The sequence below is a fragment of the Myodes glareolus genome, chromosome 16 (assembly GCF_982192425.1).
Source record: "Myodes glareolus chromosome 16, mMyoGla1.1, whole genome shotgun sequence".
Taxonomy (NCBI): Eukaryota; Metazoa; Chordata; class Mammalia; order Rodentia; family Cricetidae; genus Myodes; species Myodes glareolus.
This window is the reverse complement of record NC_142041.1, coordinates 61,498,911-61,522,746: the sequence shown is the minus strand read 5'-3', so window position 1 is coordinate 61,522,746 and position 23,836 is coordinate 61,498,911. Positions and strand designations below refer to the sequence as shown.

Below are 23,836 nucleotides of genomic sequence, written 5' to 3'. Positions count from 1 at the left end.
TGACTGTGTCGTGTCTGTGTGTGTGTGTGTATGTATGTGTGTCGTGTGTGTATGTGTGTCGTGTGTGTATGTGTGTCGTGTGTGTATGTGTGTGTATGTATGTGTGTGTCTGTGTGTGTATGTGTGTGGTGTGTGTGTGTCGGGTGTGTATGTATGTGTGTGTGGGTCTGTGTGTGTCTGTGCATGTATGTGTGTGTGTGTATGTGTAATGTGTGTGTCTGGGTGTGTATGTATGTGGTGTGTGTGCATGTGTGTCGGGTGTGTATGTATGTTGTGTGTGTATGTATGTGCGTGTGGGTCTGTGTGTGTCTGTGTATGTATGTGTGGTGTGTGTGTGTGTGTGTGTGTGTGTGTGTGTGTGCCTGTGTGCAGAGAGGCCAGAGGTTGATGTTGGGTGTCTCCCTCAGCCTCTTTCCATCCTACTTTTTGAGACAGGGTCTCTCATTGATCTTGGAACTTACCGAGTTAGCTGGATTGGCTGGCTGGCCAGCAAATGCAAGGACCTCCTGTCTTTTTCTCCCCAGTGTTAGTATCCTAGACAAGTTGCTGACAACTCTGGATTTTCTTTTTTCATGTGATTGCTAAGCATGGACTCCACATGTGCAGCAGCGAGCACATTACATTCATGTTAAAAACACTGCAAACCTTACCATACAATGGCCTCGAAGCTGAGCCAGCATTTCTCGGTGTGAAGGCACACATCGTGCAAAGTGCCCACTCAGAATCAAGGCTGTGGTAGAGCCATGTGGTGCAATGCAGCGCGCATGGTCAGAAACAGCTCGCACCCACTGTGCAGTGGACTTTGAGCTGCTTTCCAATGCGCATCTAGACACATTTCACCCCTGCTCAATTTTCACAAGCTCTACATTCAATTGTAGGGATTTGTGGGGGCAAAGCTGCCAGGCTGTGGTTCCCAAGAGGCTTGGGGGCACCCATGCTTGCTTCTTTTATTCTTTCTCATTTTCGCTGCTTGTTTTCTCTCCTTTCCCTCTTCTTTCTTTGATCCTTCTCTCGTCTAGTCTTGAACTTCTTTTCACCGCCTTTCCCTCTTTCATGCCTGGAGGCCGCTGTGCTCAGCAGAGGTCTCTGGTTCCCTCTGTGGCTATCAGATGCACATCAATACTGATTCAGTTTGCTTTGGAAGATGCTGTAGCAATCTCTCTTGATACTGTGCCACTAAGATCTTTGGACTTGGAAATAGAGATCTCAGACAGGCATCGAATCTAGTTTGGGAAACCTGAGTACTTTGACTGCACGGATACAGTGTAATTCTTCCTCTTCTAGTTCCTGCCTTTATAACTAGCTCTGCATTCAACAAGAAGAGAACAATACAAGCCGCATCTCCACAGTGGTCTACACAAACTGAGGATGCTGGGTAATTCACTTTAAAATTACTGCTATGTTTTCCCTCCCTCCTTCTGTTCCTTCCTCCCTCTCTCCCTTCCTCCCCCCCTCCCCCCGCGTTCCCTCTCAAGATAGGGTTTTTCTGTGTAGCCCTGGCTGTCCTGGAACTCACTTTGCAGACCAGGCCAGCCTAGAACTCAAGAGAGATTCACCTGTCAGGGATTAAAGGAGCACACTACCATGCCCAGCAGCTTCTGAAAGTCTTCATGAGCTGCTTTGTGAATCTGAGAGTTGACACACTTTCATTCAGAGGGCATCTCGGGGACACCTCATGCACAGCTGGAAGGCACCTCCATGCTCACCCACACCCACTCTTCCACCAGAGAGGGCTGTTAGGAGACCTGACAGCCACATGTTCAGGTCTCCAGGCTGTTTACTAGCGATGGGTTATTGAAACTCGAATTTTTATTCTTTAAAAGATTCAGCTGAGTGGGACTTGGGACAGCAAAACTAATATTGTCAAAATGGCCGTGTTACCAAAGGTGAGGGACGATTCACTTTAATTACCATCAACACTTAAGTGACATTCTTCACAAAACTAGAAAAGTCTAAAATACTCATGGAAGCACCAAGGAGGTGAATAGCCGCAGCAGTTGGGGGAGTTGGTGGTGGTTGGCTTGTCACCATGTGACATACTTGGTAGGACATCTAACTGAGGAAATGTTAAGATAAAGCTGAACTGTAGGCATGCTTGTATTTAGACTATATCTTAAACACACACACACATTGGGGCTGGAGAGATGGCTCAGCGTTTAAGAGTACAGGCTGCTCTTCCAGAGGTTCTGAGTTCAATTCCCAGCAACCACATGATGGCTCAGAACCATCTATAATGAGGTCTGGCTCCCTCTTCTGGCCTGTAGGCAAAACATCCAGACAGAATTCTGTATACATAATAAATAAATAAATCTTTTAAAACACACACACACACATTCACAAATTCAGAAGAAAATGCAGGGGATATAAAAGGGATGAAAAGGGGGGACCTGATCTTTCTAGCAGTCAGGGAAATACAATCCCAAGCCACAGGGAGTCAGTGCTTTACCTCGCTGCAGTGTTTTAAAAACGCTGAAGGAGTGATTCCGAGTGCTGGAGGTGGTGAGAAAAGCTGAGACTCGAGCGGCAAGTGTGAGCTGCTTTAGTCATGCTTGCTGCAAATGTCTTTCTTTCTGGTTTTCCTTTAGTTCTCCCGGTAATAGCTTTTGATAAGCACAAATTTCTAAATTTAATATCGTTTAATTATAAACCATTTTTCTAGCTAGTGATTTTATAATCTTATTTTAGAAGATTTTTGTAATTTCAATCCATAACATGTATTATCCCACATTGCCTTCTAAAAGCGTTACTATTTTTCCTCATACATGTACACAGAAATCCAGTGCCGCTGCTTCCTGAGAGTCCAGCTCGCCTTTTCCTCTGGTACTAATGCGCGGTCAGAGTGACATCCACACTTATTTGTAATTGATTGCTTCTCTGTGTGTTTAGTGATGCGTACATTTTTAAAATAAAACTCTTAGTAGTTGATAAAAAAAAATTCCAACATTTAGCTGAGCATGGTGGTGCACACTTGCAGTCCGCGCATTTGGGGTGAGGTGGGACTCAGAGGTTGAGGAGTGCAAGGCCAGCCTCAGCTACACTGCTGAGTTTGAGGCCAGTGTGAGGTATGTGAGCCCTTATTGCAATTTCATGTCTGTGTGTATGTAAGCATGCAGGCATGCATACATGTACGTGTGCTGGGCACGGTGGCACATTTGTAATGCCGTCACTTTGGAGACTGAGGCAAGAGGATTGCTCCTAGGTCAGCTTGGGCTACCCAGTGAAACCTTGCCTAAAAAGCCAAGAATGAACAGTCTTTGCCATGTGTGATCGACACGGCCCCTTAAGATTTCCTACAGTGTCGGGACACTTCTAACTATGCTAAGCGACCCCTTAACTTCTTCTGTTCCAGATACTGTATGGAGTTCAAGACAGAGTCCCTGACTCCGCACTGTGCCCTGGACAACCGTCCGCTGACCCGATGGATGCAGTATCTCCGGGAGGGGTACACAGTGTGTGTGGACTGTCAGCCTCCAGCTATGAATTCTGTGAGCCTGCGTTGTTCCGGAGATGGCCTGGATTCTGACGGGTAAGGAAGGACAGCTGACCGACAGGCTTTCTGCTGCTCGCCCCGAGTCTCTGTCCTCTGCGTCCTAACGAGCTAAGCAGTGTGAGGCACATCAACAGAAAGGAGCAGGATGTGGCAGCGCGGTGCTCATTAAGGGACTCAGACGCTCTCTAGACCAGAAAGACATAGGCTCGTTTAGTTTGGGGGGGCCTCATTTCAAATGAAGATCCCCCAAAAACCTGACGGCATCATAGGTACTAGAGATTACTTGAATCTGAATCGCTTGGATTGAAGACAGAATATGCACATTCTTGGCCCCACTTCTTAGGACCAAGTGAACCAGAGTTTAGTAATCTCTTAGGTCTGGACCTAAAACTTTTTAAATAAAATGTCAGAAAGCAGTTATTCCTGGCTTTTCAGCCAACACATTGTTCGGAATAACTCCTCTTCACTGACACTGGCCAAAAAGGCAGCCGCTGGTGCGAGTTAAACCTTGGCTTGGTTCTAACAAAATTTTATTTGTGAACACCAAAATTTAAGTTTTGTATGATTTTCATATATCATGAAGTATTAGTCTTTTGATTTTTCCTCCACTGTTTGTTGCTGTTTGAAATAGGGTCACACTCTAGCCTAGGATAGCCTGGAACTCACAACATAGATCAGGGTGGCCATGCTCTGGAATCAGGCTCCAAAACATTGGGATTACAAGCATAGACTGCCATCCCCAGCTTCTCTTAACTCCTAGAAGCACTGGTGCTGTGGCTGGGGAGATGGCTCAGCAGTTAAGAGTTGGTGCTGCGTTTGCTCCAAGTTCAGTTCTCCGCACGCAGTTTGGGTGGCTCACTACTGCTGGTAACTGCAGTTCAGCTTTTTGGGTTCCTGAAAGACCCACGTACATACATACATAATTAAAAACAAAATCTTAAAAAATTGACATTCATCCTTAATTCACAAGTCCCTTTTAAACAGAGGGGGCAGGCAAGCAAAGGGGTCAGTACTGTGCTGGCCCTGCCCAGGTGATTCAGACACTAGTAACGGTTCAGATGTGCTGTGCCTGAGGTAGGTTTCTGAGAGCGGTGGCTGCAGACATTGCGTCTCCCCACAAGTCTCTCCCAGGACTGCACCCACGTTCAGTTAGACCCACTAAATGCCATTTACGGCTAGAAGAAGGAAACACAGGGACCGCTGTGGACAAGGACCAATTTATTCACACACGTAATGTTTTTCAGCATGTCAGGTGTAGCTGGTAAAAATAGATTAAAAGTAAAATATTGACCTTTCCAGTTAATCATACTCCCATCGTGTTTTAATATTTAATAATTTGGCTCATGTTTATTAGTCACTTGTGCCTGGCGGTCTCGACTGGGCTCACCAGATGAGCAATAAAGTGGGTGAGGAATTCATATCAAATGAGACCTAATATTTGAATTTAATGTTTTTCTGAATACCTCATCTCTATGTTGACTTTAAATGAATTTATAATTCAATTTGTACCCAATAAAGAAAGGACGTAAACCCTGGTTCCTATACAAGTGACTTAATGAAGAATAGTTTTAATTCTCTGGCTTTGCTTTCTGTACTTCTTCCATTTTTCATTATGGAATCAAAGAATTGGGATAGAATGAAAGTGGTCATTTGGTGAGACCCTCCTAACTTAAACTTACACAGCCCACCGTTGTCCTGCATTCAGTACCCTGAAGACATGGACGAGGACACCCAGAACGACTCTCTGAACACGGGTGTCCTTGAGTAGGGACTAACTGGTGACTCACACCGACAGAATTACAGAAAGAGACCTTCATGACTGTGGAAGGGGGTGGCGTCTAGAGATGGCTCTGTGGTGAAGAGCACTGTATGTTCTCCCAGAGGACCCAGGTTTGATTCCTAGTGCACACATGACAGCTCACTTCCATCTATAAACCCAGTTCCAGGGGGATCCCATGTCCTCTTCTGGCCCCCACAGACATACATTTGGGCAAAACACTCATACACATAAAATAAAAATGAACAAATAATTTATAAATGTGATTTGTAATATACTTGAAACTATCTATCTTAGAAATGGCTTCTTTTGCTTTGGTAAAACACTGTGATCAAAAACAATTTGGGAAGTAAAGGGTTTATTTAACCTTACATCTAAGTCAATCACTGCGGGACATCAGGGGGGGAACTGGAGGCAGGAGCTGGAGCAGAGGCCAGGGAGAAGTGCTGCTTCCTTGTTGGCTCCCCATGGGTTTCCTAGCCTTTCTTAGAGCTTTCTGGACCACCATCCCAGGGATGGTACTGCCCACAGTGAGCTGGCCCCTCTCACACAGTCATCAACTTAATAAATGTACCACAGGCTTGCGCAGGGGCCAATCTGGTGGAATCATTTTCTTAATTGAGGTTCCCTCTTCCTGAATGGCTCTAGCTGGTAACAGATTGACAGACACGAGCCAGCACATAGTCTGTAAAATCAACAACAAACCGCAACACATTAGGACTCAGTCATTAAGAGTACTTGTTGCTCTTGTAGAGGACCTGGGTTCAGTTCCCAGCACCCACATAGAGGCTAACAACCTAGCTCCAGTACTCTCTTCAGGCCCCTGTGGTCACTAGGCATGCATACAACACACTCACATGTGTGTAGGCAAAACAATCATGCACACAAATTAAAACTACATAGATCTTTTAAAAGATTTACAACTGTGTAGATTAGAATTTCCTTTGGTTTGCTTTTAGTATGACCTATGCTTCTACAATATCGTTTCAGAAACCAGACTCTTCGCTGGCAAGCCATTGGCAATCCTCGATGCCAAGGGACCTGGAAGAAAGTGCGGCGGGTAGAGCAGTGCTCCTGTCCGGAAGTGCACCGCTTCATTTTCATATAGAGCGCCTCGGAGCCACCGCACAGCTGCTTGCTTACCATGGGCTGAGTATTGTCAACCTGAGCTCAGCCCTCAGAAGCCCTCAGAAACTGTGCCAAGTCCCCGGACACTCTCCATTGCCACACTTCACTTCTGTGAAAGAAAACTTAGGGGTAGTTCTCAAGGATCACAGTCTCTTTGTTTATATTTTTACTGAGTTAAAGAGCCATACTAAAAGATTCTATGGTCTTGACTTTACATTTGGCCACAGAATGCACATCTGTTTGTGCTAGAATCGCTACCATGGGCTCTAGCTTGGGTAAGCTGCTGTTTAAGGGCATCTATGTACTTTGTCATTATTGGTTTTTTGTTTTATTTTTTTTTTAAATTAAAGACAGACTCTCACTATGTAGCCTGGAACTCATGACGTAGATCAGGCTGGCCACTAATTCCTAGATATTCAACTGCCTCTGCCTCCCTCCTAAGTACAGGGACTACAGGCGTGTGCCAGCCCGCCCAGCCATTCTTCGCCTTCATTCTTTTTCTGCGGTGGGGGGCAGTGTTTCTGTGCATCCCCGGCTGTCCTTGAACACATTCTGCAGAGCAGTGTGGCATCAGTCTCAGTGATCCACCTGCCTCTGCCTCCTGGGTACTGGGATAGAAGACTTGCGCCACCTATTCTTAAGACCTTCTCGCTTAAAAAAATACATCTATATGTGACTCTTGCACATAGTGTTCCCATGTAATACCTTACCGGTTGTCAACTAATTTCAAGTCAATTGTCACAAATAATCTTCCACAGAGAAAGGTGTTAAAATTTCAATTGGTGTTTTGTAATAAAAAGCTAGTGCCCATGATGAAGACATTTTTAAAGAAAAAAAAATTTCCTTGGTTAGTTGAAAAGAGCAAACATCCATGGTAGATGGATAGGAATTGCTCAAAATGTTACAGTTTTCCTGAAATTTTGGCACCAATGGAGGAGTCAAAAGCTTTATTTCTAAGCATTCTGTCATCATGCATATCTAAGATTGTTTCCAAAATTTAGTACCCGGAGCAGAATAAGACAATCTTTTAATGTCCGACTTCACGTTTAGTTGAGTTGTACTTACTACTTTTCTTTGTACAGCACATGTTTGGGGTGAGATCCAGAGGTGCATATGATAGGAGGCATGGATCATCCTGTAAGTGTTATGATCTCATACACAGGCAATAAAATATTACTAGCTTTACCTTATGGGTGTAGTCAAATGTGTGCTTTCAGATCTAGGATAGCAAGTTATTTTGCAATCATCTGCCGAGGCTGGTCCAGGTTCTCATCCCAGGTTCTACTCAGAAGAGATCCTGAGCATGCCCCAGACTCCAGCCTAGGACCTCAGTCGCGTTTCGTTTTGAATTTTTAAATTAGGGATATTTTGAGGTTTTAAATTGGGGATATTTTCTTTGAAGAATTGAAGCAATATTTAAAAGGTATAATTCATTTGGTCTGAACTGAATTGTATTCACTAATATGGTCAACTAGAATGCGTATTTTTGGCACTGATCATGTGACAACCGAAGGCCAGCAGCAAGCTGAAAGGGGTGGCAAACATCTCCAGGAGCATTTGCAACTGTATTTTCGTTTAACTGCCAAGGCTGTTTTCATGGAAAATTAAACAAAATAAGAATAAAATAAAATAAAGCAACTTGAGTTTGGGGGCTGGAGAGATGGCTCAGGTAAGAGGATACTCATTACTCCTGTAGAGAACTGGAGTTTGTTCCCAGCACCCATGGAGGATGGCTCATAACAGTTTGTAGCTCCATGATGTTTGGTTGGGTGCTCAGAGCATAAGCAATCAGTTAAATGTAATGACAGAGACACACAACTTTTAGTTCTGGGTGAGAAATACAGCTCACTTCTCTTCCTTCCCAAATAAATTCTGCAGATAACATAGGTGAACAGAGGGGAGGCAGTCTCAACTCAGAAACTCTGAATGCATCCCCACCCCGTCATCCCTACACAAGGTCTCATGTAACTCAAATTGGTCTGGAACCCACTATTTGGTTGAGGACAGCCTTGAACTTCGATTCTCTGCCCTCCACCTGACAGGTGCTAGCATTATAGACATGCATCCTCACTCTAGGTTTTGGTGCTGAAGACTGAACCTAAGACATTGTGCACGCTAAAAATAGTGCCCTAGCGAACTGGGACACACTTTGAAGACTGAAAGAAAATTTTACCGACTGGTAAACAAGAGCCAGATGAAGTGGCGGGAACTTATTTTTATATCATTTAGAGAACATGGAATCAGCGGTGGGAACCTTTCTTCTGAAAGGCATGAGATCTCTCTCAGTTCAGGGTGACTTCTTGAAGGTCCTGCTTGCTGAGAGAAAATTAGGTCGTCTAGAGAGGAGCAAAGATCCTTGAGGAGGCAGACTCTCTTCAGCATCAGTGGGTATTGTAAATCTGGCAGAACAAAACCTCTAAGCTCTGAGAGAAAATACATTTGAAGCCACCTGTCTGTAGCAGGTGTCACTGAGTAAGCATGACAGCAAGACTCAGCCTTGGGCCAGACTTTGGGAGCACTTCCCTATTAGATGGCCCCACTTCCGCACAGAGTTAGATTCCGAAGAGACAGAAATGAGAAGATACAAGCATAAGGCAGTCATAGGATCAGAGAAATCCATCATCAGAGACTGAGTATTCTTTAAGGTCCACCGAGGCCTGGCTCATTGGATTTCTCTAAGGAGCATCACACCAGACACAGAACGAATGTCTAAGATATCAAAACACTAAAGAATCCAAAATTTTTTTTTTTTTTTATTTTTCGAGACAGAGTTTCTCTGTAGTTTTAGAGCCTATTCTGGAACTACCTCTTGTAGACCAGGCTGGCCTCGAACTCACATAGATCCGCCAGCTTCTACCTCCCGAGTGCTGGGATTAAAGGCGTGCGCCACCACCGCCCGGCCCAAAATGTTCTTGATGAAAATATCTGGTTCATATGTACAGGACCAGTAATTAAAAACAATAAAAATTATTCACCACACACAAGGATAAAACAACGGTGTTTTTAGACAGGCAAAGCACGGAAGTTTCTGTTCTATTCCCCTTTCCTGGGAGGGCATCAGAGGGGTGCTCAGCCTAATGGGGAGTGGAGTGTAAACCAGGAAAGACTACCCAGAGGACAGGGAACATGTTCCGGAAAAACAAATGAGATCTGGGGGAAAAGGCCAGACCAGACCAGGTGAACCACAGCCAGTAGAGCCAGATTACCCAGATGCAGGACAAGAAGGCAGTGACAGAATGCCCATCACATGGTGACAGGATTGGAGTTTTCAGTTTGGTTAGAGGAATCAGAGATGTGGAAATTACAGACATGTAGAAACTATAAAGCTCATGTGTAAACAACAGCCACAGAACTAAAATGACATAAATATTATATAATTATATAAAACAATGAAAAAAGATGACAAATTATGTACAGTGGAGACATGTAACATGAGGGGCTGGCTTGTTGGGGTTTCTGTCCCGCCCGGTACCTTACAACCGGCATGCCCCAAAAGGAAAATCACACAAAGTCTACATTAGGTTATAAACTGATTGACCCATTAGGTCAGGCTTCTTGTTAACTCTTATAACTTATATTAACCCATTATTCTCATCTATGTTAGCCATAATGGCTCCGTACCTTTCTCAGCTGGGCAAGTTACATGCTGCCTCTTCGGTGGTCTGCGCAGGAGTGGCTGAGGGAGCTTTCTCCTCCCTAGCCTTATCCTATTCTCATTGCCCCACCTCTACTTCCTGTCTGGTTGACCCGCCTATACTTCCTGCCTGGCCAATCAGCATTTTATTAAAATACATGATTGACAGAATACAGACAATTCTCCCACACCAGAGACACACAGATAGGTGAGGAGTGGAACAAGCTAAGTGTAAGGGCTGGGGTAGGGGTGGGTATAGGTGGTGTAAGTGTGGGGACTAGGGTAGGAGCTGGGGTATAGATGGTGTAAGTGTGGGGACTGGGGTAGGGGTGGGTATAGATGGTGTAAGTATAGGGGCTGGGGTATAGATGATGTAAGTGTGGGGGCTGGGGTAGGAGCTGGGGTGTAGATGGTGTAAGTTTAGGGGCTGGGGTAGGAGCTGGGGTATAGATGGTGTAAGTATGGGGGCTGGAGGAGGGGTTGGAGTATAGATGGTGTAAGTGTGGGGGAAACTAGGCAAATGCTTTTTATGATTCTTATAATTGCATATGAACCTATACCTCAATAATAAAGTTTTTTAAAAAAGTACTCAAAGAATTGAGACTAGGAGACAATGTTTTAGGGATATACTGATCAATTATTCTTTAAAAAACTATTTTACATATATGGATGTTTTGCATATATATATATATATATATATATATGTCTTGCTCAACATGCATGCAGTATCCATGGGGCCCAAAAGTGGGCACTGGACCCCCTGGAACTGGAGTTACAGACAATTATGAGCTGTCAAGTTGGTGCTGGAAATCAAAGCCATGTCCTCTGGAAGAGCAGCCAGTGCTCTTATTCGCGGCACCATCTCTCCAGCCTGGGTAGATCTCTGTTCATAGAACTACAAGTCATATGAAAAAAAAAAAGCTGCTTAAATAAATTTAAAATGGCTTCTGGAGCTGATGAGATGGCTAAGCAGGTGGAAGAACTTGCCACAAAGCCTCACACCCTGGAGCTCATGTGGTAGGGGAGAATGTATTTAGGCTCCATTGCTGTGAGAAACACCACGATCAAAGGCAACTTGGAGAGCAAATAGCTTATTTCATCTCACACGTCGAGGTTCAGTCTACCACCGAGGGAAAGCCAGGGCAGGAACACAAGGCAGGACAAGGACGAAGCAGCTCATGAAGTCCTGGAGGAGAGATGCTCAGTGGCTTGCTTGGCATGGTTTGCTCAGTATTGCTTTCCTCCTACAACCCAGGACCACTTGCCCTGGAGTGGAGCTGCCACCTGTGAGCGTACCTTCCTATACCAATTATTAGTGAAGAAAACACCTTACAGGCATTCTAGTGAAGGTATATTCTCTCATTCTGTCCCCAAGTCAAGGGGACAGCACACTAACAAGCACACTCCTGAGTTCTTATCAGACTTCCTCATGCATGCCATGGCATGCAGACTTATGTACTCACTAAATAAATGTTAAAAATTAAAAAATAAAATAGCTTTTGATAAGTAAGTTTTAATAATGTATCATATTAATTGTGATTTTTAAAGCAATGGGTAAAATAGTAGATACTTTATAATAGCAATTTAGAGTTGAAGATTTATTAAGTATGTTTAAAGTGACATCGACTTATATGTTTATTTTGCCCCAAGATGCCAGCTTTGGAACTAACTGGCATCATACAGGGTAAAACAATTACTTGGTATACATGTACGGTAGCTACTGGGTCAGGAAGCACACGGCAATTATTAATGTTTCTGTTTATTGGGCAAATAGGATAACATAAATTCAAGAAAAAAAGGAAAAAACGCATGACACTTTGATAGAAAGTTAGAGACATTACACAATATCCCACTTTTATCATAAATATTTCAATAGGTTGGGATTTTTATTCACTTAAATACAGCACATAAAACTCAACGTGCTAATTATTAGTCTTTGATTAAATATTCTAAAAAATAAATTGTTGGTGAAAACGTCCTTTAGATGAAACTATTGAGATAGGTAGTTTGTCAGAACTTATGGATTGTTCTGCACATTTATCACCCTAATAACATAATCAGTAAGTAGCATATTAGTCATAAATCAAGCAACAACGATGACAACAACAACAACAACAAACACAAAGGAGTATTCCAGTTCCATTCTTTAGAAAATCCATTTCTGTGTGGCATTTGTAAGGTTAGTAGAACAAACAGAAGCAACTACAAATAAATACTTTATATATATCAGGCTTTATTTTTGCATTACAACAGGATGTGGGATGGGGAATTGAATTTGGTAGGGTTTAACAAACCTATATTTTACAAAAATAAAGTCTTGAAAAAAACAATTATAGCATATAATTTTATTTTTACAGTACAAATCTGTATAAAACTATCACAAAAAATAATGCTTTCAACAACAAAACCTTAAGATACATCCATCACTGACCAGACAGTTTTAAACAAAATGTAGTGATCCAAGTATTTAATTGTCCTTGTATTAAGCCAAAACAAACCCATGCAGCCTTCATTGCCTCAGTGAACCAGCCTCAGTTTCTTCATTGTTCTCCACCTGTCTTTTAACATGACACTTGTTCGGTTGTTGAACTTATAATGCGACAGTATTTTTGCCCAGTTTCCCTCTCCATATTTCTTTACACCATTCTTCAAAAACTTATCCTCTTCCCAAAGCCATGCCTGTTGAAGAAAAATAAACGTTACTCAAAGAAACATTCTTTAAAGAGGACACATCTTTTAAAAATCAAAGCGTTGCTTTGCTTCTTAAAAATGAAAACAATTTTCCTATATATTTTTGTATATATGAACACACATGCGTATATGATTTTAAAAAAATCTTACCATTATCACGTAACATTTCAGGGTAGGGAATCTTACACCTAAGATGGGACAGTCTGTCTCACTTCAGGCTCACTGAGATGTCTTAAGCAGCTTTTATCTAATCCTTAATAGATCACTCCACATTTCTAAACAGAACTCATGACTGTCTAGTACTTCACTAATGCCAGCAAAAATTCTCTACCTGTGCTGGGGGAGGTAAACACACACACACACACACACACACACACACACACACACACACACAAGTCTTCCATAAGACAGACTTTCAAAAACAACTAGTTTTTAAGCACACAATTTAAGCTGGGAGAAAATGCTGAAAAATTTAAATAAAATCTAATACTTTGCATAGACAAAGTACTAACATTTGTATTTGGCATAGGTGACCAACTCATTATTCCTTCTTTTGGCGTGATAAAAAGGGGTTTGTACTACTTGTACACTAATGCTCACAGCTGTATTATCCATAACACTAAAATGAGGAAGCATGCAGGGTATTCACCAATGAATGAATGAATTTTCAGCATATAGTATATGGGTAATATTATTTATCATTAAAATGGAAATTCTGGCAACATAAACCTTAAGAATACTACACTAAGCTGGGCAGTGGTAGTGCATGCCTTTAATCCCAGCCCTCAGGAGGCAAAGGCAGGTGGATCTCTGAGTTCGACGCCGGCCTGGTCTACAAGAGCGAGTTCCAGGACAGGCTTGTTCCAAAGCTACAGCAAATCCTGTCTCGAAACAAAACAAAACAAAACAAAACAAAAAGAATACTATGCTAAGTGAAAGAATTTAGATATGAAAAGATAAGTACTGGGGCTAGAGAGATGGATTTAGCTTCCAGCATCCACATGGTAGCTTATTAACTATCTGTGACTCAATTCTAAGGGATTCAATGCCCCTTCTGACATCTACACTACCAGGTACACTTGTGACACACATGTATACATGCAGATAGACATTCATATAAAATAAATAAATCTTAAATAAAATAAAACAAGTACTGTCTGATTTCACTGATTTGAGGTGCCTAGAAAGGTCAAACTCAGAGACAGGTAGCAAAAGTGACAGCTACCAAGCATGGAAGAGAAAGGGAAACAAAAGAATGTTTTTATGGGTCCAGAATTTGTTTCAAAAGATATGGGTAGACTGTGGCAATGATATGAAAATATGTTTAATGCTACTAAACTGTACACTAAAAAATGATTAAGATGCACCGAAAAGATGGTTCAGTGGTTAAGAACATATTCTGTTCTTGCAAAGGATTTGAGTTTGGTTCATAGAATTGCGATGGTGGTTCACAGCTCCTTGTAACTCCAACTGGGGACCCGACACCCTACTTACTCACATGCATATAAGCTTATCCTAGAAATATATACATATATAATTAAAAGTAATAAGCCTTAAAAATCTTAAGATGATACATTTATCATTATGTATATTTTACTACATAAATAAAAATAAAAAAAATAAAATTCATTAGAAAATTCTGATGTTAAAAAGAAGAAAAATCAACATGGCCTGAAGACAAATGAGATGAAAACTATCTTACAGATGACTGAATACCAGAGAAACTGGCACTGACCACAGCCAAAATCGCTCCAGGTTTGTATGCTACCATAAGACTGTGTCTTCTACTTTGTACCTTCACAATGGCATAATTTATAGAAAAAGCAAAGCTTGTTACAGTAATTCACACTATGTAATATTCGTGAGAATATACTTCTGAAAGGCATTTACTTTTTTTTCTTAATGGAATACTTTAATAAAAGAATCTACAAATTTAATAAAAAAAGACTCAAATACGTTTGTTTAACAGACAAGAAAAAAAAAGCTATCCAAATAGGAATTGAGAAATTTAAATAAAAAATTAAACAACTGAAAGCTCTAATACAACATAAAATTAAGTGTGGCAGTCACCTTATGAAAAGAGTGTGATATGGGATTCCCCTCTGTATGCTATGAATGTGTTTTATTGCCAATGGTTAATAAAGAAGCTGCTTTGGGCCTATAGTAGTGCAGAAGAGGGCAAAGTGAGAATTCTGAGCAGAGATAGAGGAGAAAAGAGGGTGGAGTCAGAGAGAAGCCATATAGCCATTAAAAGAGACAGATATCCTAGAACCTTGCTGGTAAACCAAGAGCCTCATGGTAAAATACAAAATAATAAAAATGGGTTAATTTAAGATGTAAGAGCTGGCTAGAAATATGCTTAAGCTATTGACCAAGCAGTATTATAATTAATATAGTTTCTGTGTGATTATTTTGGGTCTGAGAGGCTGGGAACCAATGAGCAGCTTCCATCTACAGATTCTCTATCACAAGGTCAATAGTGAACAACTGGGAAATAAAAACAATGTTGATAGTGTCCATATAACATCTTTGACAATTTTCTCCCTACAAGAGAAAAACTGTTCTCTTATAGTTAGGTATAAATGACACCTGTGCTCTATCCTCAAATCCAACTAGGAAAGATAGTGTGAGACAGAGATTTCTGGTTTCCAGTCTGATAAGCAAAGCACTTGGAAAATATCGCTCCCATCCACAATGGGATAATCAGAACACTATTATATTATATTATATTATATTATATTATATTATATTATATTCATCAGAGAATTAGTCATGAGGCAGACAGAAGAGAATCAAAGAAATTAATAAAAGCTAGTTGTGGTGGATGACTGTAAATCCCAGTACTAGTGAGGTAAAGAAAGGAGAAGCAGGAATTCAAGGGTAGCCTTGGCTACATAAAGAGTTTGAGGTCAGCCTGAGGTATATGATATGATATTTCAAAATTTTAAAATTAATAAATACTCATCTGAGGAGCAGGAGTGACCCTCTGCCAGTTGGACTGCCTTCACCCTCTGGATTCTGTTCCCCCCAAATCCACTCTTCTGCCCAACCTCCCCCACCTCAATACCCTTCCCCACAACTCCAATAGACTCCATGAGCTCAGGTACAGTCCATACCAGTCTAGAGAACAGGTGAGTGACCTGGCAGCCAAGCTGTTCCACTCCCTAGAGCTTGATCCCCAGGGCACATCCCCTGATCCTCTTCCTTGCCCAAAGCTCAGATAGCTTTACAGGAGGCCAGGCTGGTTCTAGGGACGTCCAGGTAAGACACTGCCCATTAACATTCCCTACAGCCCACCCAACAAACCCAGCTGTATCACCTCCCTGGGCTCCATATTCCTGCTTACAACTTTGGAAGAAGACTTAAGCTTCACTGGAGGCCAGGCTGGATGTAGATACCCAAGATATCACCCACCACCTGTTAACACTCCTTTTAAGTCCACTCAGCATTCCCCAACAGCACCCTCACCCCACTGGCCTCTACAGCCTAGTCCACAGCCCCATAAGCTTTACCCAAGGCCAGGTTAGTCCTAGGGACCCCGGCAACACACTGCCGACCTCCTGTTAACACTCGTTAAAGCCCTCCCACAACCCCAGTTTGCATTCCCTCTCTGGGCTTCATATTGTGGCCTACAACTATGAAGAAAGTTTCTTTTTTCTAAAAAGAAAGTTCATGGTGAAAGGTGCCTGCATAAAGAATTAGTAGAAATCTGATACTAGCTACTTAAGACCACACCTGAAAGTTTTAGAACAAAAAGAAGCAAACACACATAAGAGAAGTAAACACAAGGAAAAAAAATGAAACCGAGGGCTGAAATCAATAAAATAGAAACAGAATACAAAGACTCAATGAAACAAAGAGTTGATTCTTTGAGAAAATCAAAGAAAAAATGGAACTGAGGGCTAAAAATCAATAAAATAGAAACAGAATACAAATAATCAATTGAACAAAGAGTTGGTTCTTTGAGAAAAATCAACAAAATAGACAAGCCCTTATACAAACTCAAAGGCAGACAGAGAATATCTAAATTAGCAAAAATCAGAAATGAAAAGGGGGACGTAACAACAGACACTGAAGAAATTCGGAGATTAGGTCATACTTCAAAAACCTGAATTCAACAAATTTGGAAAATCTAATAGAAAAGAACAAATTTCTTGATAGATACTACACACCAAAATTAAATCAGGATCATATAAACAAGTTAAATGTACCTATAACCCCTAAGGAAATAGAAGCAGTCATTAAAAGTCTCCCAACCAAGAAAAGCCGAGGGTCAGATGGTTTTAGCACATAATTCTAACAAACCTTCAAAGAAGTATTCTACGATTAGAAACAGAAGGAATATTGCCAAATTCTTTTTATGAGGCCACAGTCACCCTGATACCCAACCACACAAAGCCTAAATAACAAAAATGACAGACCAATTTCCCTCATGAATACCGATGCAAAAATACTCAATAAAATACCCACAAACTGAATCTAAGAACACATATAACACTTGAAGTCCTAGCTAGAGAAATAAAACTAAAGGAGATACAAATTGGAAAGGAAGAAGTCAAAGTATCATTATTCACAGGTGATATGATCATATGACATAGGCGACCCCAAAAGTTCTATCAGGGAGCTAGTGAAGCAGCTAGATACAAGATTACCTAACAACAACAACAACAAAAATGAGTAGCACTCCTATATACAAGTGATAAATGGGCAGAGAAAGAAATCTTGGAAATAACACCCTTCACAATAGCCACAAATATTTTATCTTGGGGTAACTCTAACCAAGCAAATGAAAGAAAAGAACAAGTCTTTGAGGAAAGAAATTAGAGACAATATCAGAAGATAGAATAATCTCCCATTCTAAGGAATCGATAGGATTAGCATAGTAAAAAGGGCCATCTTACCTAAAGCAATGCACTGACTCAATGTAATCCTATCAAAATCTCATTACAATTCTTTACAGACCTGAAAGAACAATATTCAACTTCATACGGAAAAACAAAAAGTACAGGACAGCTAAAAAAAATTCTGTATAAAACAAGATCTTCCAGATACAATACAAATCATCATCCCTGATTTCAAGCTCTGCTACAGAGCTACAGTAATAAAAACTGTATAGACAGAAAAACAGACACATTGATCAATGGAATTGAATTGAAGGCTCGGATGTAAACCCACATACCTATAGACACCTGATCTTCAACAAAGAAGCCAAAATTATACAATGGAAAAAAGAAAGCATCTTCAACAAATGATGTTGGAATAACTAGATGCTGACACATAGAAGAATGCAAATAGATCCATTTCTACCATCCTGTACAAAATGCAGTCCAAGTGGACCAAACACTTCAAAATAAATCTAGTTACACTGAAGTGGAAAATGGCCTTGAATACATTGGCACAGGAGACAGCTTCCTGAATAGAACACCAAATAGCACAGACACTAAGATTGATAATTAATAAGTGGAATTTCATGAAACTGAAAAGCTTCTGTAAAGCAAAGGACACTGTCAATAGGACAAAATGGTGGCCTACAGAATGGGAAAAGATCTTCACCAACCCGACATTCAACAGAGGGCTGATTTCCAAAATATATAAAGAACTCAAGAAACTAGATATCAACAAACCAAATAATCCAATTTAAAAAATGGGGTACAGATTTAAACAGAGTTCTCAACAGAGGAATCTTAATTGAGAAATACAAAGAAATGTTCAATATTCTTAGCCATCATGAGATTCCATCTTACACCTGTCAGAATGGCTAAGATTAAAAAAACAAATGATAGCTTATGCTGAAGAGGATGTGGAGCAGGGGAACACTCCTTCATTGCTGGTTAGGTAGTGCAAATTTGCACAGCCACTTTAGAAATCAATATAGCAGTTATTTAGAAAATTGGGAATCAATTTACCTCAGGATCCTGCACATATACTCAAAGGATGCTCCATCAACCACAAGAACATTTGCTCACCTATGCCCATAGCAGCATTATTCACAATAGCCAGAACCTGGAAACCACCTAGATGTCCCTCAACTGAAGAATGGATGAAAAAATGTGATACATTTACACAATGGACTACTACTACTGTTAAAAACAAGGGTACCAGGAAACTTAAAGGCAAATGGATGGAACTAGAAAAAAAAAATCGTCCCGAGTGAAGTAACCCAGATCCAGAAAGACAAACATGTATACTCACTTATAACTGGATTATCAGCTGTAAAGAATAACCATGTTACAATCCACAAAACCAAGGAACTAAATAACAAGTAGAGTCCAAAGGGAAACACATGGATCTTCCCGGGAAGGGGAGAAAGAGATCTTGTGAGTGGACTGAGGATCTGTGAAGATGGGAACATGAAGGTTCAGGTTGGGAGTAGATGGAAGGGGAGAGTACTGTAAGAGATGACTGGGAAGGGTGTACATTTTGAGGTTAGATCGAAATCTGGTGCAATGAAAATGCTCAGGAATCTACAAAGGTGATCCCAGCTAAGAGTCCTGGCAACAGTGGACACATAGCATGAAGTGGCCATCTCCTGTGACCAGATTGGTGACTATCCCAATTGTCAGAGAGCCTTCATCTAGTAACTGATACAAACAGATGCAGAGACCCACAGTCAAACAGGTGGAGCTTGGGGAATCCTGAGGAAGAGAGGGAGGAAGGATTGTAGGAGCCAGAGGGCTCAGGACATTGTAACAAAACTCACAAAAACAACTAACCTGAGCTCATAGGTGCTCACAGGATCTGAACCGACAACCAGAAGTCTGCATGGGACTGACCTAGGCACTCTGCATATATATTATAGGTGTATAGATTGGTCTTCTTATGGAACTCCTAGTAGTGGGAGTAGGGGCTGTCTCTGACTATTTTGCCGGCTTTTGAGACCCTATTCCTCTTACTGCGCTGCCTTGTCTAGCCTTAATACATGGGGAAGTGTTTATTCTTACTATAACTTGATATGCCATGTGTGGTTGATATCCATGGGAAGCCTGCCCTCTCTGAAAAGAAGCAGAGGAGGAGTGGAATAGGGGGTGGGAGGTGGAGGAGAAATAAAGGAGGGGTTGGGAGGAGAGGAGCAAAAGAAAACTGTGGTTGGGATATAAAAGAATAAATTTAATTTACAAATAATATTATGAAAAAACAATAAACACATTTACCCGGAGCAGAGTAAGGAACATAGTAAGTTCATAGTTGGAGTCATTCCTGGCAGGGTTAGCAAATTAGAATTGAATTTATGGCAGTTAACATTTATGAACCTAAAGAGTAGAAAAACCCTGGGGGTACAACACTTTTAACCTCCAGGATCCTTACCATATTTCAGGGTAAAGCTAATACAAAATCCAGTGCTACTTCTGTCAAGGGGAGGGGATAAGAGTAATTTGAAGTATTCTCAAGTTCAAAAAACTCCCATCCTCCTTGATGGATGCCTATTCTCAAAGAAGCTAATGTTACAAAACATTAATTTACCACCTGTAGCCCCCTCTTGATTTCCTCTCACCCAAAGAATATTGGTGGTAAGTTGACTAAGAAGCACTTATGAAGGTCACAGTCAAGGGTCATGTAAAAAAAAAAAAAAAGATACCTAGAGACAAGATCACATATAACCCAGCATAAAAACAACCAACTAAAACCAATACAAAGTCATCATGGACTAATAAAGTAGCTCATTGGTACAGTTAGCACTTGTTTAGTATGTACCGGCCCCAACATGGTGATGTGCAGGAAACAAATCAAATTAGCTATTGATTATTTTGACCATTATTCTACTAGGATAGTTATCTATGCAAAATAACTTTGAGCCACAGGAAATATTTCTAGTGGACTGAGTCTCAAAGCTCTTACACTTGAAATGACCCAAGTGAAAATAGGTTGGGGAAAAAAAAAAAACAGACACATCTTAAATTGAGTGAGAAAAATATTCCAGACACAGTAAAATAAAAGGACTAGATTTACTGATCTGTTGTTAAGAATTGGAAAGTCAATATAAACTACTGCATCAACAGTTTCACATACTGGAGAAATGGCATTCTGATTACACTAAGTGGGAGAAACAACATAAACCCTGAAGTTGACCAGACTTAATAAGATCTGATCAAAGCTGGGTGGTGATAGTGCATGCCTTTAATACCAGCACTTGAGAGGTAGAGGCAGGGGGATCTCTTGAGTTCGAGGCCAGTCTTGTCTACAGTTCTAGGGCAGCCAGGGCTACGCAGAGAAACCCCAATAAAACAAAACAAAACAAAACACTCCTGATCAAATGGTTTTATTTTCTTTGTGGTGGTTTTCAAATGCATTAAGAATCTTATTTAAGTTAGGTCTATTAGGAAAACGAGTATAAATGCTTACTTTATGTTTATAAATATTATTCAATAGAATGAGTGAAAAATACCTGTTTTTTCTTACGCTGGTGTTTTTCATCAGTATCTGGCGGATTCCCTGAAATACTTAACCTATTGCTTCCAGTGGTTCTTCTATTTCCTTCTGTCATTATTTCACCTACGAATAAAAACATTAACATTAGCTTGGTGGTGGTGGCACATGCGTTTAATCCCAGCACTTGAGACGCAGAAGCAGGCGGATCTCTGTGAGTTTGAGGCCAGCCTGGTCTACAAGAGCTAGTTCCAGGACAGGCACCAAAGCTACACAGAGAAACCCTGTCTTGAAAAAACAAACAAACAAAAACTATGAACATTAAATACTGCTTTACATTAGAAGAAATGGTGGACTTTCCAAAGATTACCATGAAATTCCTGTTTACTTTAGCTACTCCAAATGTTTAATTATTTTTAAATTAAATATTAAATTTTTTAATTAAATATTAAATTATTTTTAAATTCTTTTAATTCTTTTTCCTTCAAATCTGGAAGGAACATTAAGTCTAGGACTACATTTGACTACCAGAAGTGTTCTCACCTCCAGAAACATATTCCATCACTTGTATAAAAAAGGAATACTTTTGGTATAGGATCACTGAAATCTTTTTATGATATTTAATAACAGAATATTCTTCTCAGATATACATCAACAATAATCACCAAGACAGACCAACAGTAGGATGTACAATTAAAAAAAATCCTTTAAGGGACTGGTAAGACAATTCAGGCGGTAAGTTCTTAGGATACAGTTTGGTTACCCAAGTACTATCCTGGTGGAAGGAGAGAACCAACTTCTGAAAGTTGTCCTCTGACACCTGGCACATGGGAGGCAACAGTAAGAGGACAATTGCTGCAAGTTCATGGCCAGCTTAGGATACAGGTACTTTCTGTCTACTACAAACTATTCTCAGACCACAACAGAATTATACAGGAAGTCAACAATAGAAAGATACTTGGAACAACTTTCAATTATTTGAAGATTAAATAAGCAAGTTCAAAGTGAAATATCACTTTAATTAAATGGAAATCCAAAACCAAAGCAGTAACTAAGGAGGGATTTCTAGCACTGAGTGCAAGTCCTAGGAAATCTGGTCAGGTAAGAGAGAAAACTAACTCATATACAAAGATGGAATAAGTCATGTTAATGTTAGACTTCAACACTGTAGCAAGTCAAAATCAATCTGTTTGCAAAGCTGTGAGCAAAAAATACTTCTAAAGTACACTTAGTCAAAAAGTTTGAAAGAAACACTAAGGACAGCAGATAGTCTTCACAGCAGAAGAATTTAGAAATCATAGACTTAAAAAAATACAGACAAATAGGAAATAAAATGAAGATACAAAAAAAGAACTCCAATTTCAGGATTCATTATAATAAATGTAAATCAATAAGGAAGAATTTCAAAGGGATTGTATTAAGAAAAGAATGTTCCAAGCCCTGATTATATAAAACATAACTAGGCACGATGTCACACACAGGTAAACTCTATAGGCCAAAATAAGAGGATTACAAGTTTGAGATAGGGCCAGACTACAATGCCAGATTCTGAACTGAACAAAATTATCCAATTTGGTTAGTTTGATTCCAAACCAACTAAAATCAAGCTAACTAAGAAAAACAGAAGATTGACTTTTGGGGAGAAACTTTTATTTAAATCATTCTACACTTCAAAGCTTAAATTTATATTTACAGTCACAAAAAGAGCCAGTTTTTAAAGAACTTTATATGCTTTATTCAAACTTAAAAAGTTATGGTTTATTTATGAGTGGGCACATGTGTGTGTACCTGTGGAGATCAGAGGGCAACATGGAATATACTTTACTCAGGCATGCATTATAGTGAAGCTGGCAATGATTCAACATTAATGAGTCAACACCACAGTGTCTTTAAAAAGAACAAAATAAAGCAAGATTGTGTACTGATTAATTGATAAAAAATGTTATTGAAGATCAAAGAACCTAACCTTTTCTATTTTCCCTGGAAGTACTGATTCAGAATTCATTTAATCAATGTTAATAATGAGTTTTAATTCCATTCATTCCTCAAAAAAGTTTAAAGTTGCTAAACACAGGTAAGCAGAAAACCAATGCTACTTACTACCACAGCCAAATAGCTCAGACTAGAACATCAAAACCAGCTCACTCTCTAAAGCTGGCGTTTGGTCTTCTGAGCGCATCTTGAGCTGCGGTGGTAAAGTGCAGCTAGAGCATCCTCTATGTCTAAGACTATAGCAATGGTACTCACTTTGAAGAACTCCAATTTTTGCTTCTTTCTTATTAAAATCTGGTTGGCTGCTTTGTTGTTTCAACTTAGATAAGACTGTCTTGTGAGACCTAAAGAAAACACGAGAGTTTGTGACTAATTCCAGAAACTACTGAAGGTACAGAAGGAAAATGATGTCACCTTTGCGAAGGATCTTCTACGCTGGCCTGATTCTCTTGTTGCTCTCCTTAGTGACCCATGTCAGTTTTTAATATTTCTACTGTCAAACTTTCTTTTATTTCATCTTTTTACTGTTTATCTACTTAGGAAACAAGATTCTATCAGTTTTCCAAATAGATTGAGAAGGAAAAACAAAACAAAACAAAACAAAAAAGAACTCCCAAACACTGCTCAAATTACAAACAATTTATTTTCTTCCTCTCCTCTGGCTTCTAAATCATTTTCTGCAGGAGAAATTTCAAAATTTCTTTATTTGATGATAGATCATGTACTTTTCAGTGTCCAAGACTTTTTCTTTTTTTAAAAA

At 40.2% G+C, this 23,836-nt stretch overlaps 2 protein-coding genes across 3 annotated transcripts in view; one reads left to right on the top strand and one right to left on the bottom strand.

Annotated features, from left to right (window-relative positions):
• The window catches only part of Sbspon (somatomedin B and thrombospondin type 1 domain containing), a 30,405-nt gene extending 22,820 nt beyond the window's left edge, over window positions 1–7,585 (top strand). The window contains exons 3-5 of the mRNA XM_048420647.3: window positions 1,285–1,375; window positions 3,350–3,526; window positions 6,258–7,585. Coding sequence (XP_048276604.1) covers window positions 1,285–1,375; window positions 3,350–3,526; window positions 6,258–6,375 — 386 coding nt within the window. The 3' untranslated portion in view covers window positions 6,376–7,585. The remainder of the gene's footprint in view (window positions 1–1,284; window positions 1,376–3,349; window positions 3,527–6,257) is intronic.
• A 4,657-nt stretch (window positions 7,586–12,242) lies between these two features.
• Window positions 12,243–23,836, bottom strand: part of Terf1 (telomeric repeat binding factor 1) — a 34,922-nt gene continuing 23,328 nt past the window's right edge. For both annotated transcript variants that reach the window (XM_087897242.1, XM_087897243.1), the window contains 3 exons: window positions 23,332–23,420; window positions 21,104–21,210; window positions 12,243–12,708 (listed from right to left, as the gene is read on the bottom strand). In XM_087897242.1, coding sequence (XP_087753368.1) covers window positions 12,547–12,708; window positions 21,104–21,210; window positions 23,332–23,420 — 358 coding nt within the window. In that variant the 3' untranslated portion in view covers window positions 12,243–12,546. The remainder of the gene's footprint in view (window positions 12,709–21,103; window positions 21,211–23,331; window positions 23,421–23,836) is intronic.